General features: G+C 40.2%; 1 protein-coding gene across 1 annotated transcript; it reads right to left on the bottom strand.

The window, feature by feature from the left end:
- Nucleotides 1-8,167: 8,167 nt before the first annotated feature.
- Nucleotides 8,168-11,035, bottom strand: gja10a (gap junction protein alpha 10 a). The gene is made up of 2 exons (XM_078277448.1): nucleotides 9,595-11,035; nucleotides 8,168-8,214 (listed from the first exon to the last, which is right to left on the bottom strand). The coding sequence occupies exons 1-2, from the start codon at nucleotides 11,033-11,035 to the stop codon at nucleotides 8,168-8,170; spliced, it is 1,488 nt and encodes a 495-aa protein (XP_078133574.1).
- Nucleotides 11,036-15,450: the final 4,415 nt, after the last annotated feature.

Consider the following 15,450-nt stretch of genomic DNA (forward strand, 5'->3'; position numbering starts at 1 on the left):
GATCTCCGTGAACGTCAAGTGTTCCTAGCTCCAGTAGAAGAACTAATCTCCGTTTAAACGAACCCCTCAAATCTCATCAACATTCTCGTATACTGGGCATAAACAGGAGGCAGCATGTATACTTCGCCCATTGCTGGAAGTTGCCATGTTAAAGTTAGTAGCTTAGTCTCAGAGAACGAGACGCCATGACCCAATCAGGCAGCGGACCGTTGGCGTCAGTGTCGGTGTTGCCAAAAGTCTCCATTTGCGGCCGTTGAGACTGCAACACAACCCCGCAGATTCTAAACCAAAACGGGGTTAGAAGTGTTTTGAAATGTCTCCGGTTTAGGGGCTCAGAAACGCCAGAGCAGTGTGAATGGGAGGTGTAAATGTAGCAAAAGATATTCGTTTTTAAACCAAATCATAGCATTGTAAATGTAGCCTTAGTCGCTGGCGCCACCATCAGCTGTTTGAGTCGAGCTGAGACGGCCCGGTTCTGACCGCTGCAACTTTTCCCTGCAACGTTGTAAAGCGGTTTGGTCTCGACGCAAATCTTTGGTCTGGACTGGGCTTTAGGTTTGTATTTATAGCAATACCGGAAGAGGTGTGTCTAAGGTGTGTCCCTGCTCCTGAAATTATGCTAGGTAGCGTCAATATTACTGTACAACATAACTAACAGCTTCCCTTTTATCATATGACTTCACATTTTTTAGTGATCTAGTAATAGTTTAGTGACACAGGACTCTAAAGTAAAATGTAACCAAAGGTGTGTATTTGTAAAATGTAACATTAGATGAAATGGTCAAATGAACTCTCATTATGCAAAGTTCCTTTTGTCAAACTTCACTTGTACTTTTTTTCTTGTACTCAGACGGACGTTTCTACACAATTCTCTTCTGCCTTTTTTTTCCATACGAAAAGAGACAGAACTACATTTACAAAGTTCAATCACTGCCCAGCACCTCCGCACGGTGACACCTGGCACTCACAGCCCGAGCCAGTCACTGGGTGTCCAAATAGATTAAAGGACCACACCGGTGTCAATTTACATTTCTGCCGACCATTTTCCAAAGCACGCTGTAGTGTTTCTCGCTTGATTTAATTGGTTTATGCTCAATCAACACGCAGGAAAAGTTCAATCATTACATCATTTCTGCTTTTGTTTGTTGTCAAAGTTACATCCGTGGTTGTCAAACTGGGCGATGCTTTATTTCACAGGTTCCTAGTTTCCCAATAATTTCCTAACAAGGAGTCTGGAACGTTCCTGGGAAGGACTATGTAATTTGGTAATAATTATGGGAAAAATAGGATTGGACGCGCTCAACTGACGTTGATACTTAGAAAGCTTTGAAGGCTGGGTGCTGGATCCTTAAGGCGATGACACCAACCCGATTATCGACCGTCGGACAGTCTGGCGAGGTCGGTGACTCGAGTCTGTTTGGTGTGTTCCATGCCGTCATCAGTCGGAGGAGCCGTTTGCTTTAATTTGGGCCGATTTGACATGTTGAATCGGCCAGTGGGCAGTCGGACTCAATGACCAATCTGATTGGTGGAGTGCTAGCCCTTGACTAGCGAATCAGCGCACTTATGTTAAAACACTTACCGGAAATGACGAGCGGGATGAGCGTGACGAACACCTCTCAAAATCTGACGAAAATCTTTTAAACTGAACTTTGTTGATCTGAAATGAAGACAGATTCAGCAACTGCATGGCCTATTTCTCACTTAAAACGTTTTCAGAAACACGTCTCGGTGAACTATTTTCGTAAAATACCGGCTTGTATTCCGAACGAGCCGCCATTATGGTCGGCTTTGAAATTCGGGAGAAGCCAGACACACGTGACACGTTCGTCATTTCCGGTTTTCATTTTTTGGCGACAATACAGATTAGCGCCGCCTGCTGTTATGGAGACATATTACGTCTCGCGCACGCGCAGAAGGTACGCTCAAGTCGGCGTCGCTTGGGTGTGTTCCGAGGCACTTTTTGGACCTCGGGGAGCCGACTGATCAGTCCGACTGCCTTTTCTGCCGACGGTCGGCCGTCGGGTTGGTGTGTCAGAGCCTTTAAAGGGAATAATCACAAATAAAGCTACTAGGACAGCACTCCATTTTGATAGTTTAATGCCACACATCGGACGTTTCAGGCAGCGCCCTTCCTCAGCGTGTGCATGTTTTTTTTGTAATTGCCTGTGCACACGCTGAGGAAGGGCGCTGCTCGAAACGTCTGATGTGTGGCAATAAACTATCAAATTGGAGTGCTCTCCTAGTAGCTTTATTTATTATAATTATAGGGAAAATGAAGACAGACTCCAATTAGAACACTTTCTTGTCATTTTACTTCATTGGTAGCGTAACCTTTCTTTGCCAAAGTAAACTCAAATATAAAAACGTTTTCCAACAAATTGATTTACATTATTAAGTTTAAACTCATCTCCAGTTATAACAATTTTAGGCAGGTCTATGAAGAAAATTCCTCTGGAAATGAAAAACCAAACTATGTGACAATTACATCATTTGCTGGTTCTTTCTTAAAACAATCTAATAAATGACTACATTTGGGTGTATTTGCCCAGGGATCTCTAAATCCTCTCCAGGAAACTCAGAAATGATAAATATTTATTTTGTCTTCATTATAAAGGAACTACAGGACCTGGTAAATAAAGTGTTTTAAAAGGTTGCACATACACATTGGGACACTAAACTAAAATGACAAAGAAATGAAATACATGATGACGTGATGATGGATTTCCTATCCCTAGCAACATCCTAGTTTTTATTTTAGAGCCATTAGCTGCCTGAAAGGTAGAGCAAACACTCAAAAAAACCAGCTGTTGAAAATGGATGGCATTAATGTAAAGTGCATGCAATCCATGTTAAATGGGCTCAAATTTAAACACACTGGTGTGGTCATTTAAACAAATCATAAGTGCTCTTTCTGTCCCATTTCATTATTTATTATCTCAAAGGTTGTGAAAATTTCGTGTTTGTACTTATGCTAATTCTCTATTTAGCTGCACTGTTCTTGTATTGTACAGAAGACTAATGTCCCTACTGAAAGTATTTGGTACAGTATGTCGGTGTGAGACACCTACATGTACATTTTCAAATCCACACACATCATATGTGAACTTGTTTAAACTACTAAGCAAGATCAATTTCTACTTACAAATCAGTATCCCTAATAGTGTACGGTATGAAGTTCAAAGCTCTGAACAACACACACTGGTTATTGATTTGGGGAGATGCCAAATTCATCTGCTGTTGAAAAGTCGATGGGGAGGCACGTGGCAGGCGTGAGCGCTGCTGCTGGCTTTGCTGTCCATGCCATTGGAGAACTGGATGTGTTTGGGCTTCTTTTGTCCACCACAGTCAGGGGGGGAAATCACTTTCAACACAGGAAGGTCAAACTAGATTTTGAAACTGCGATTGGCATTATTTCATAGCACTTGATTTAAAAAAAAAAAAGGGTAACTACTGTTTTTTTTTCAACCCTATTTTCCTATGTTTTTGTGTCTAAGTGACTGATGGGAACAACAATCTTTGACATTGGTCCAGTATTAAGCGTGAACGCTGCAGTCGGCAGCGGCGAAAACAAGCTACAATGTAAGTTAATAGGACAATTGTCCAGCTTGTACTTACCTTCACAAAAGTGCTCATTTTGCCACTGACAGGCTCAGATAAATATTAATATAAGTGTTGACAACATTATGGAAAGGATTTCTAAGGAGGTCGGCCTTTCTGTTAAAGAGTAAGATTATTTTTTTTTACACATAAAAACATCTGCGAAATTTCATTCGCTGAACCCACCAGACTCCATGTACATAAACAGTAATTTTAGCATCGTAAAATACACTTCATTCAAAGTTGACAGAAACAAAATAAAATGATGAAAAGCCATTTTGGGTCGTCTTTCCACTTTTCCAACCATCACAACTCTAGTTTTGGTTGAAATAAACACATAGTTTACTGATTCACATGTGAAAATATGTTGTCTGGTGGGATTAACGCTTACTAATTAAGTTCAGAGCTGTTTCTGGTTAAACAGAAAGGTCTCAAAGACGTTTTAAAGGCCTATCTCTGTATGGATCCTTTCCATAATGTTGTCAGACACTTAGAATAATAATCAGAGGCTGTCAGTAGCAAAACAAGCACTTTAAGTGGACGAAATTGACGATGCACATTTGCCCCATAGGGTTACATTGCAGCTCGAGCTCTGTCTGCCGGTTACAGTGTTCACGCTTAATACTGGAACAATTTAAAATATTGTTGTTCCCATCAGTCACTTACACACAAAAACATAGGAAAATAGGGTCCAGGTTGAAAAAAACGGTAGTTACTCTTTAATAGCCCTTCAAATGGAGGGTTTCTGTTTCCCTGTGTGATTTTGTAAAATGTCAAACAAAATAAGTGGAATATTTGAATTTCTAAAATTAAAACCACGTGGATCAGTGAATAATGGCAGCTTGGCCATACTAGCTATAACAGACTAGAATGAGCTAAAATTAAAAAATGAAAACAAATCTTCTGTTTGAGTGAACTGATCCCACCGATGATATCTCTGTTAGCCAATGATAATCTCGTTAGAATGAGTACACTGAAGAACACTGCTCAGCTGATTTTCGTAGACTTTAATTCCTCAATGTGAACGTGTTAATTTATTTATTTGGACTCTTGTTGTTAGGGGTCGGGTCGGGTGCATAGATGTAAAATGTAGGTTGCTACCCTTTACTTAGAGTTAATTTGTTAATGGTTGTGGTTTTTTTTTTTAATTGTTGCCAATTTCATGAAAAAAAGTCTTCATTTACAAGTCACACATGTACTTACTTAAGTTTAATATTTTACCTTAAAGGGGTGTATGTTTACAATTCTGTGTATTTATTACCTTCTTGTTTTGTAAAGATAGGCCTATAATTAAGACCTGACAATTAAGTTCAATAGAAGCGCTGATAAAGCTCCTTTTTTTATTTACATAAGTTAAAAGTGTTGATGAATTTGTAAGAAATACGCATATGACAAGTGCAGCTACAATGTCTTGCCTTAGAGGTTACAGAGGCCAAACTATCCAGCAAGGGAACAAAGGATTTGATTCAATGGAAACTGCACTGCAGCTTTAAGAAACTGCATTGCAACAGCATCACAAAACAAGGACGTTGCCACTTCTGACCCCTTTTTATTTTAGACTTTATGTTTCACTATTCATAAAGCAGTCCAGTCCGAAGACACGCAGGTTAGGTTAATCGGTGACTCTTAAGTGGCCCGTAGGTGTGAATGTGAGCGTGAATGGTTGTCTATCTCTGTGTGTGTCAGCCCTGTGATGTCCAGGTGTACCCCGCCTCTTGCCCTATGGCAGCTGGGATCGGCGCTGACCCTATGAGGGTAATGGATGGATGAATGGATATGGATATTCATAAAGCTCCCTTTTGTGACAAATAGTTAAATCAACAAGGTACATCCCCCCCCCTTTGAAAGTATGGAGAACCAAACTGTTCAATATAAATAAATACATAATCATATCAATAAATACAGAGAGAATATGTAATATAACCATGAAACCCACATTTTTAAAACATTGCGTCAAATAAAACAAAAAAAGACGTGTAATAAATTATTGTGAAAGGAAATAACATTTCATGAGCAGTTAAGTTTTAAAACGTATGTGGATTATTTTACAATTTAGTGGCTACATTATATATTTGTGTTTATATATTGATATGATTAGTTACATAACATCGTGTTTATTTATTTAATATTGACAACTGTGGGTCTCCATATGCTCTCGTAGGTATCCCATAATAGAGGAACAACTGTTTAAAATATAAAAATGTACTTGATGTAATTACTTGATTAATTAAAAGCTGCACTTCAGAGATGTGAAGAATCTAATTGCTCCAACCCTGACGAGGTGGAACATAGACACTGCACAATATTCCTGAAGTATGGAAGATGATTAGAGCAAAACATTTAGAAATCTGAGGAATAGTGACTACTTTTAGAGAAAAAGTCAGCAGTTTGAGAAAAAGATGTTCCTAAATGTATTTAGGAACAAATCAGAAGTCTGACAATAATATTTAAATGATGATCTATTAATTATTTAATCTCAGAACTCGGTGGCCCTTATCCTTTTCCATTGCATACAACATTTGCGTCGAGCAGTATTACTTGACTAGTTAGCACGGAGCATCTGTAACACTGGTGCTAAAGAAATGGTGATAACAGAATTTACAGGAACATACCAATGATTTATTTTTGTCTTGTATAGCCCTTTGACTGTAAATTCCACGTACTTTCTAGTACTATTACTCCCGACCATAAAGCACACTCTGGATCTGAACTATGTTCGGGTGTGGTTTCACTTCATTTCAGTACGGTACGAAAAAGAACTTGCGGAGACTTGGAATTTGCCATTATATATATATATATATATATATATATATATAATGGCAAATTATATATTATATATATATTATATAATTTATTGTTGTGCGCCAATGCAGTTCAGAAGTTCTAAGTCAATGTGCACTTACAACTGCATCACAAAATCATAAAAAAAGCTTTGATAGCTGTAAACGCTGACATGTTTACTGTGACAGATTAGCTAACACCAGCAAATTTCAAGTATCTGCAACTGTACTGAAAGAAATGAAAAGCAAACGCTGCCTGGGCGACATGTTGGAGGCGTGTTCATTTAGTCGACTAGAGGGAAACAAATGTGGGACTGAACTAGAGATGGCCAAACGAAGCTTCATGAACCATTTTCTTTATTTTCTGAGCCCACTAGATGCCGCTCTCTGTTCAACAAAGGGTTGAAAGCACACTGAATTGTCATTCCTTAAATCTTTTTCTTTAAACCAAGATCACCATCCAATGGGCTCAGAAAATAATAAAATAAATGATTCATGAAGCTTCCTGAGGCTTCATATGGCCATCACTAGACTGAACTACTTGGACTAGTCAATTGAATAACTGTAACTGCATTTTTCTTCATAGGATGCTTAAGTTTCCAACTTTCCAACATCTCTGAATGCAGCTCTAAATTCGGCACACCAGTTATTAAACCATGAGTAGTGGTTATCAGGGAAGAGTTTTCCTTTAAGTGGTTTGAATCAAATGCTTTATAAAAAAAATCATAGTACATGGTGGCAGACTAAAGGAAGTACTTATCCAATCTTGAATCCAATCTGTTTACAGAATGCGTAAAGGCCACTTGAATCTCAGATTGTAATTTTTGAGGTTTTTTTAAAACTCAGTTGAACTGCACTTATCTACCTGGATAATTCAGCATACCTCTTCTTATGGGTAAGACTGTACGATAGACATGTAGACAGTTTCTGTGGCGTTGTTTCTAACTTTTTACAGTGGTTACTTCATTGTATTTGTAGATTTTGGTGAGCCATTTTTTACGTGTTCTTTTTTTTTTGAGTACCTGCAACATGACTGTTATATGCAGATTGAGCATTTTTTTTAATTTCCATTTTTATCTTCGAATGTTCAAATGACCTGTGTTATGATTAGGTTTCTTTGTAAATCTTTGTGCAACATGTCACGTTTTGTTTATTTTATATGAAAAGGGTTTCAAAGAAAAAAACAGCATTTTGTCTAGGCATTTTTTTCTTGAGAAATAAAACAAAAAGCATGAGAAATCTACGGTGTGGTGTTGGTGTGTGTATTTTGATTAAATATCTGTTGACAAAATGATTGCCGTTTTGTTAAGAAGCATTTAATCTGAATACAATATAAAGTATCATAATTTCTCATGAAATGACTGTATATAGATGACTATAAACAGATACACACAGATTCTAATCAAGTCTTCAACTTAGAAAAAGTATTTTAAGGTCATAATGTCCATGTTACAGAAGCAAACAGATTCTCTGAGGGGTTTGCTCCATAATCCATTGTGTTGTTTCTGCACAATGTAAAAAATGTACATTGGAAAGATGTCCAAAAAAAAAAAAAAAAAAATAGATAGATACTATCCTTTCCTGTTAGTACCCACATGTAGACGTCCTAAGGTGCTTCAATTCCAAAACATGCTTCGTCTCAGGCTTTGGCACTGAGTCCGCTGCCTCATCATGGCTGACTGCTTCACTGGTTTTGGCCCCATGTGAATTTAGTGGTGAATCAATGTTGATGGCTGGATCACTGATCAAGTTTGTGGAACACAGCTCCTACGACCATGCTGCAAGCCTCATCGCTTCACTTCTTCATGATAGAGGAGATATCCAGAAACATGCTCTGAAAAAAGACAAGAGGACAGCTTTGACTTAGACTGTAGCTGGTGCTGGACATAAAAGTAGTGATGGCAAAATGAAGCCTCATGAAGCTTCGTGAACCATTTTCTTTATTTTCTGAGCCCACTAGATGGCAGTCTTGGTTGAAAGAAAAAGGCTCAAGGAATGGCAATTCAGTGTGCCTTCCACCCTTTGTTGAACAGAGAGTGCCATGTAGTGGGCTCATTTAGGCCATCACTACGTAAAACAAACATTGCATGCCTGGTATGTAGTGAAGCAAGTATCTTTTTAGTACCTGTTCAGTGTCATTGCTTAAATGAGTACACCTAACATTCTTTAAGTCGACATTTCTGGAAAGGAATATTTTCACCAACAATAACAAAGAATCCTTGATGTCTATTAATTCCAAAATTAGTCTATTTAAGAAAAACGTTGCAACAAGTCCTCCAACCCAAACAACATTTGTCCCTTCCTCTCTAATACAACCCAAAGGAGCGTTTCCTAAATTAGTTCCCCTACCGGTGGCAGGAGATCAACAAGTCCTCATACCTAAAGGTGATGGTCACAGTTTTTAACAAGTGGTTGACATTAAATGAAATCACAGTTTGGCTAGGTTTACGCAACAAAACTGGTTAGGTTTTTGGAAAAGATCGCAGTTTGGAATAAAATAAGTAAGTTTGTTACCATAAACTGTAAAACATAATGGACATAGTATCTGTGATTTCACCCATTGGTTTGTGGACTGCCGTTTTGAAGCCAGCAGTTTGCATTTTGGCCGTCGCCATCTTGGTATTTTGGTAGCCAGAAGTGATCATATTTGGCCAAAAGGGCGGAGATGGGGAGGACGACGTGTCTAAGCCAGTTTTGTGTATGGTTTCAATGGCGCTCCGTTAAGGTAAACGCTAAAGAGAGAAAGTCATCCAGCGGAGTTTTACTGGCGAGTAAATGTGGACCTCTGGTTACTGGCGCCATTCATTTGCATGTACTGCAGAACACAGAGCTTGTTGAGAATCGACAGACTTATCTTAAGAAAATCAGCCTAAGGCTAACTCTGGTACAATGCATCAAATGGCAACATTTATGTTAAAAATGGTACATGGTCCCTAACAAATAAAATTAATAAATAAAAAATAAGTTACCAGCTAACGCTACCACTAGCTAGCTAGGCTGGTTGGCAGAACGCTGAACATGGCATTTTTAGGCAACCAAAGTGTTCAATTTAACTTTGATGACCTTTGATGAGACCTTGGGCAGACAACACCCATGTGAGGCATAAACTGCTCCCAGATTGTCAGGTGCACTCTGTTTTCAATAACTTTGCCTTCGGTGTTCCGCACTAGTGTGAAATGTGATCCATACACATGAGACAATCGCTGCTCTTTACTTGCCATTGACATTCTTCGGCCTCCGGCAGGCGGCATCATGGGCATGTCTCCCTGCAGGGAGCATAGTTCATCCGACTCCTCTGAGGTATGTAAGGAAGGGCTTGTGGAGCCGCTGATGGAGGAGTAGCTCTCAGATGGTGGCCTGGTCATGAAGCTGGTCTTCCTGGGGTTAAGGATCATTGCTTGGCTTCCCATTGACTCCCTACGCTCATCTTCATCCAGGTCTCTGATAGCGCTGGGCCTTAAGATGCTAGCGCAAAGCAGAGCTTCCAAATGGCTCGGGTGAGAGTGTTCTCCCTCACGGGGATCCTCATGAGGGCTTGTTGCATTTCCCTCCGCAATGGACGCAGCAGAAGCCCAGGCTGGATGGTGGTCCACCTTAGCTGTGTGGACCTCTGGACCTTCATGGGTTTGTGGAGCTTGAATTGCACAGTTCTGGCCAGACCTGGGTGGCATCCTAGGTTGGGGACAGATATAGCTGGTCTGACTGTGTCCCACATAAGCCAAGCTGTTGTGTCTCGATGCATCCTGGTTGGCTTTGAGCCCAGTGTTGTAATAAAGAGGCTTCATGTCCGCCTCTGGAATCACTTTGAAGGTCTGAGTCAAAGGCCCATTGTGAGGTGATACATTACTCATTACACAAAGGTGTGGAAAGGACGCCTTCTTCTTGGACTTGTAAATCAAACTGTCGTCTTCCGCGTACCTCTCTCCATACAGTGTCTGTTTGATTTTCCTGATGCCCAGGTGGGATATTTCCAGAACATTGAGGAAAAGTGACACACCAGCAATGACGATCATGAAGACCATGAAAATGGTCTTTTCTGTGGGCCTGGAGATGTAACAGTCTACACTGTTGGGGCATGGCATCCTCTCACACCTATAGAGTGGCTCCAGTTGGACGCCATAGAGTGTATATTGGCCCAGGATGAAGCAGACCTCCACCACAGAGCGTGTAAGGATATGGATGATGTAGGTTCTCAACAGAGAGCCTCTGAGAGGAGCCTTCTTCACCTTTTTTTGCTCTTCCAGCCTCTTTAGCTCCTTCTCCATGCGTTTATGTTCGTCCAAAGCCGACTCAACCTCGTCCAGCTCCTCCCTGAGCTGGGCCCGTCTGCGGTGGCGCTCCTTGTCCAGTGCTTGGATGCAGTAGAGGGCATGGCCCATGTAGACCAGCGAGGGCGCAGAGACAAAGATGACTTGTAGGACCCAGTAGCGAATAAGGGAGATGGGGAATGCACGGTCGTAGCAGACCGACTTGCAGCCTGGCTGGTCAGTGTTGCAGACAAACTCGGACTGCTCGTCGTCCCATACGCCCTCAGCAGCTGCACCCAGGATCAGCATGCGGAATATAAAGAGTATGGTAAGCCAGATCTTGCCCACGATAGTGGAATGAATGTGGACCTCTTCTAGGATGCTGCCCAGCAGGTTCCAGTCACCCATGGTCAGCTTCTCACCACTTCACTGCCACATGTCCTCAAACTGTGGAGACACAGCATGCACATACCACACATTAGCCTCACAAAGCCGGACTACATATTAGGTAAGTTTTTGCTATGAATTGAAAAAGAAAAGTCAGAGTTTACAGGTTTTAGTTTTGCAGCTTGGGCCATCAGCTCTATTGGTTACAAAACATTGTACTTACTAAAGGGATTACTGAGATCTGGGACATGGTAACCTCACTTAAATACATCCAAGAAGGCAAGAAAGCCTTATTGGCTAGTGCTTCCTTTGAGGGTAAAACCAAACGTGTTACTTATAATACCTCTTTACACAGAAAAACACACACACAGTTAGCACAACCACTGTAAATTCAACTAGACAGTTGGGTTGTGAATAGTAATGCCCAAATAAAGCCTCAGTAAGCTTCATGAATAATTTTATTTTTAAATTTTTGAGCCCATTAGATGGTACTCTTGGTTTAAAGTTATAGTGCGTAGTTTCTGTCGCCCCCATGACAAATTAACATGGCGCAAGCCAAAAAAAACATGATGGACTCTTCAGAAGAGGTAATTATCTTCTCTTTAGCTTTTGTGCACAAAAGTCGCCGGGCACACCATTTTGTAAACATAGCATTTGTGAAGCTGATTTGTATCAAGTCATTTGGCAATGGCTTGAATGTAACTTACTTCCATTAATATGAAACAGTTGGTCACTATAGCTTTAAAGAAAAAGGCTCAAGGAATTGCAATTCAGTGTGATTTCAGCACTTTGTTGAACAGAGAACTCCATCTAGTGGTTTCAGAAAATAAAGAAATGGTTCTCGAAGCTTCATTGTTACGACCCCTCCCTTTTCTGCCTGCTGTTGGCTTCTCTGGTCTTCCTGCAGGAGCTGGCAGTTTGGGAGAGTTAATTAGCTAATGGGTATGTGTAGGCCTCAATCGAGGCCTCAACCAAGTCTACATATACCAGTCACGTCTCATTGTCCGTGTCTCTGGCTTCTCTCTCCTAGGCTCCATATCTCCTGGTTTAGGTTCGTTTTGCCACTTTTGTTGCAGTCACCATACATCCACACATTCTTCCTTCATCCATGCACTCAACTCACCATTGATGCCCAACACATTTCATGTTTTTTGTTAATAGTTATCATGTTTGCTTGATAATAAAAATGTTATTGCACTTTAATCTGTCTGGTCTCCCCTCTTTGTCACATGCTTTGAGCCGGTTTGTGAAGCTTCATTTGGCCGTCACCAGTTGTAAATGACTAAGTAAAATTATTTGTGTAGCGTTTTTCATAAGTCACAAAATGCTTTACAAAGAGCATTAGACAACATACAAGAAATAAATCAAAAACTAAGAACAAAATACATTACATGAAATGTTACATAAAATGCAGACCTGGTGCATATGAGTTACCCAACGTTAGAGAGCGAGCTGAGGAATATGGGTGAAATAGCTTCCCCACATGCTCTGTACGTAAGTGTGAGAAATTTAAACTGGATCCTTTATGCAACAAGGAGCATGTGAAAAGATTTAAAAGGTAAAGCTATTTTATTTTAACCCTATTATCCTATGTTTTTGTGTCTAAGTGACTGATAGGAACAACAATCTTTGAAATTGGTCCAGTATTAAGCACGATCGCTGCAGTGGGCAGTGGGAAAAACAAGCTATCGGGGGAAGCTGTTGTGGATGTTTACAACAGACGGCTGGGATTGCAATTTTACCGTTTGCACACATTTTCTATTGCAAAAATAGTTTTGCTAAACTGGGGGTTTGTTTACAACCTCTCTGAACGTGTTTGTTGACATTGTGCCCAAAATTTCAGAAATGTCGTAGCATTCCAAGATCCAAGAGGCATTACTTTGGTGAGTACAATGTTACCACAAAACCACCTATACATGATCAGAGGTAAACCGACAAGGTAGGGCGCAGAGCATATTCAGCAACAGAGGCAAAGTGCAGCGCAGGTATAAGTCATCGTCGCCTCTGGCTTTGTTTGCACCATGAAAGGTCATCGGCAATAAGGTCAAAGTTGAAATAATTTGAACTTTGAGCACAGCACTCAGCGACAATTATGAGCGGTGCGCCACGCCAAGGGTAACACTTTCTCCCAGTTGTCCCCACAGCTTTTCCAATAGGTAAACAACTGCACACCCAGTGAATGTAATTTCAACAGAATTAAAATACATTTACACTTAGTGTATTGAGATACATACTGGATCAATCATCAAACTGAGGGGAGTGTTTAGAAATGGACACAAAACTTCCAAACATCACAAACAACAGTTCCAATGAGACATATATATATATATATATATATATATATATATATATATATATATATATATATATATATATATAATTTAAACTTATTTACATGGCTAGTTGCTTTGTTTTTCCAGTTTAAAAGAATTACAGGGACCACTGTCTACTCGTCCAATCATGTGTGGCAGGGTTTATGTTGATGTCTGACTGAAGGAGATCAATCAGGGGCGGAGCCAGATGTTGTAAACATTAGTGGCTCACCCCAAACCTAGGGGGGGGGCATGCTCCCTCTGGGACATTTTATTTTCCCATTTATGGCAGCAGCTATTTGCACTATTTTTCAAGCAATTTAAAAACATCTGTAAACCATTTGTGAAAAACATGATAGATGCCAAGTAAAAACTGCATTTGATTATCATAAAGTGTGCCGTCTGTAAAGGGGAGACTCGTGGGTACCCATAGAAGCCATTTTCATTCAGATATATGAAGGTAGGAGATCAAGGGAAACCTTTAAAAATGGTCATGCCAATTTTTCAATTTAGCCTAACTGTGGAAGCGTTACTTAGTGTCATATGATAAAACGGAGCACGCTACATCTTCTGAAAGACAAAAATAAAGTTGGCCTAAAACAATCGGGGCTGGAGCCCCACAAGCCACCCCCCGCTCCACCCCTGAGATCAATCGTGTTTTGTACAGCCAACGTAAAAACAAGCCCTGTCCCGAGCAAACAGCTGGTTGGACCAAGAGAAGAAGAGAGTCCAGCTGTGGTCTGGCATTGTGACGTAACTTCATTACAACCAAAGTGTTGCTATGTATGTACTCTCTTTAACAGGGAAATCCCGCAATTTATATGTACAGTGTTTTGGAATAAAATAGAAAAAAATGAGACAAATATCGCCCTAAACTAGAAAATAAAGACTCTTAAGAAAGTGTCATTAGATGAGACTTCATGAGGAAGTGAATTATTGGTTATGTTTTTGGGCTTTTGTGTAAGATAGCCAATCAAAAAAGTTGAATTTGCATTAATGGCTTATACTCTACTCCAGCACATCAGCTTATACTCTACTCCAGCACATCATCATGGCTGTTGTAGAGCTCTCGCATTTGTTTCATTATTCAGTCAATGGTTCAGCTCAAGTCGTCTCTGGATGACATCATCACAACAGTCTGGGGTTCAGAGGCACTTGTTAAAAAAGAAGATGACTTCATCATTCATGACTCCATTGATTTTAAGGACTTGAAAAAAAGTGCCAAACCACAATGTTTCAACATGTGCTCGAAATAGTGGTGGTACAATCATATAATCATTGGAGCGTTGTCGAATATGTCCTTGAATACCAGCCACTTATTGTTAGTGTGCAATCACCAGCCAACCCATGTGGATACAGAAGCCTTCACACAAAATGAAATTAAGCTGTGCAGTGCTATAGAAAATAATAATGTAACATAATAACATAATATACAAATGAGTGCCCGGATAGCTCAGTTGGTAGAGCGGGCGCCCATATATAGAGGTTTACTCTTCGACGCAGCGGCCCCGGGGTTTGACTCTGACCTGCAGCCCTTTGCTACATGTCATTCCCCCATCTCTCTCCCCTTTAATTTCTTCAGCTGTCCTGTCAATAAAGGCCTAAAAAATATAATCTTAAAAAATAAATAAATAACATTCACGTTCTATTTCATGGTGTTTATTTTCCTTCTATAAGTCAGCAAATAAAATTCACCAAACATAGTCTGCGTTTCTGTTAAAAGATGAGTAATTCAGCCTTACCTTCTTTTTACAATAAAGATAAAAAACAAACCTTTGCTCGATGGTGTTTTAAGCCCCCAACGTTGACTTGAAGGCAGCGCTGCGACGGTCGACTTCAAGGCACCTAACCCTAACCTTAACCCTAACCCTGCCTGGAAGACGACGTTGGGAGCTTAAAACACCAAACACCTTTACCTTTAGGCCATCTGATAAAACCCTTTAAATGAGTCAATCCTGGACCAATGTGTTGCACACAAAGAATCAACCATTTCAGCAGCACTTACATATCATTGGTATGGGTTCACTCTTTGCCTCTTGATGCACGTCATCATGTGTAAATATAGCCATCCTAGGAATTGATTGTGTCTGTATGGCTACCCCATGGAGGTGTTTGGTGATCCTC

Source organism: Sander vitreus, chromosome 20 (assembly GCF_031162955.1).
Source record: "Sander vitreus isolate 19-12246 chromosome 20, sanVit1, whole genome shotgun sequence".
Taxonomy (NCBI): domain Eukaryota; kingdom Metazoa; phylum Chordata; class Actinopteri; order Perciformes; family Percidae; genus Sander; species Sander vitreus.

Coding starts and splice junctions, on each gene's coding strand:
- gja10a (XM_078277448.1), bottom strand. CDS start 11,035: ATGGGTGACTGGAACCTGCTGGGCAGCATCCTAGAAGAGGTCCACATT. Junction 8,215..9,594: donor CCGAAGAATGTCAATGGCAA/GTAAAGAGCAGC, acceptor GTCTTTTTTCAG/AGCATGTTTCTGGATATCTC.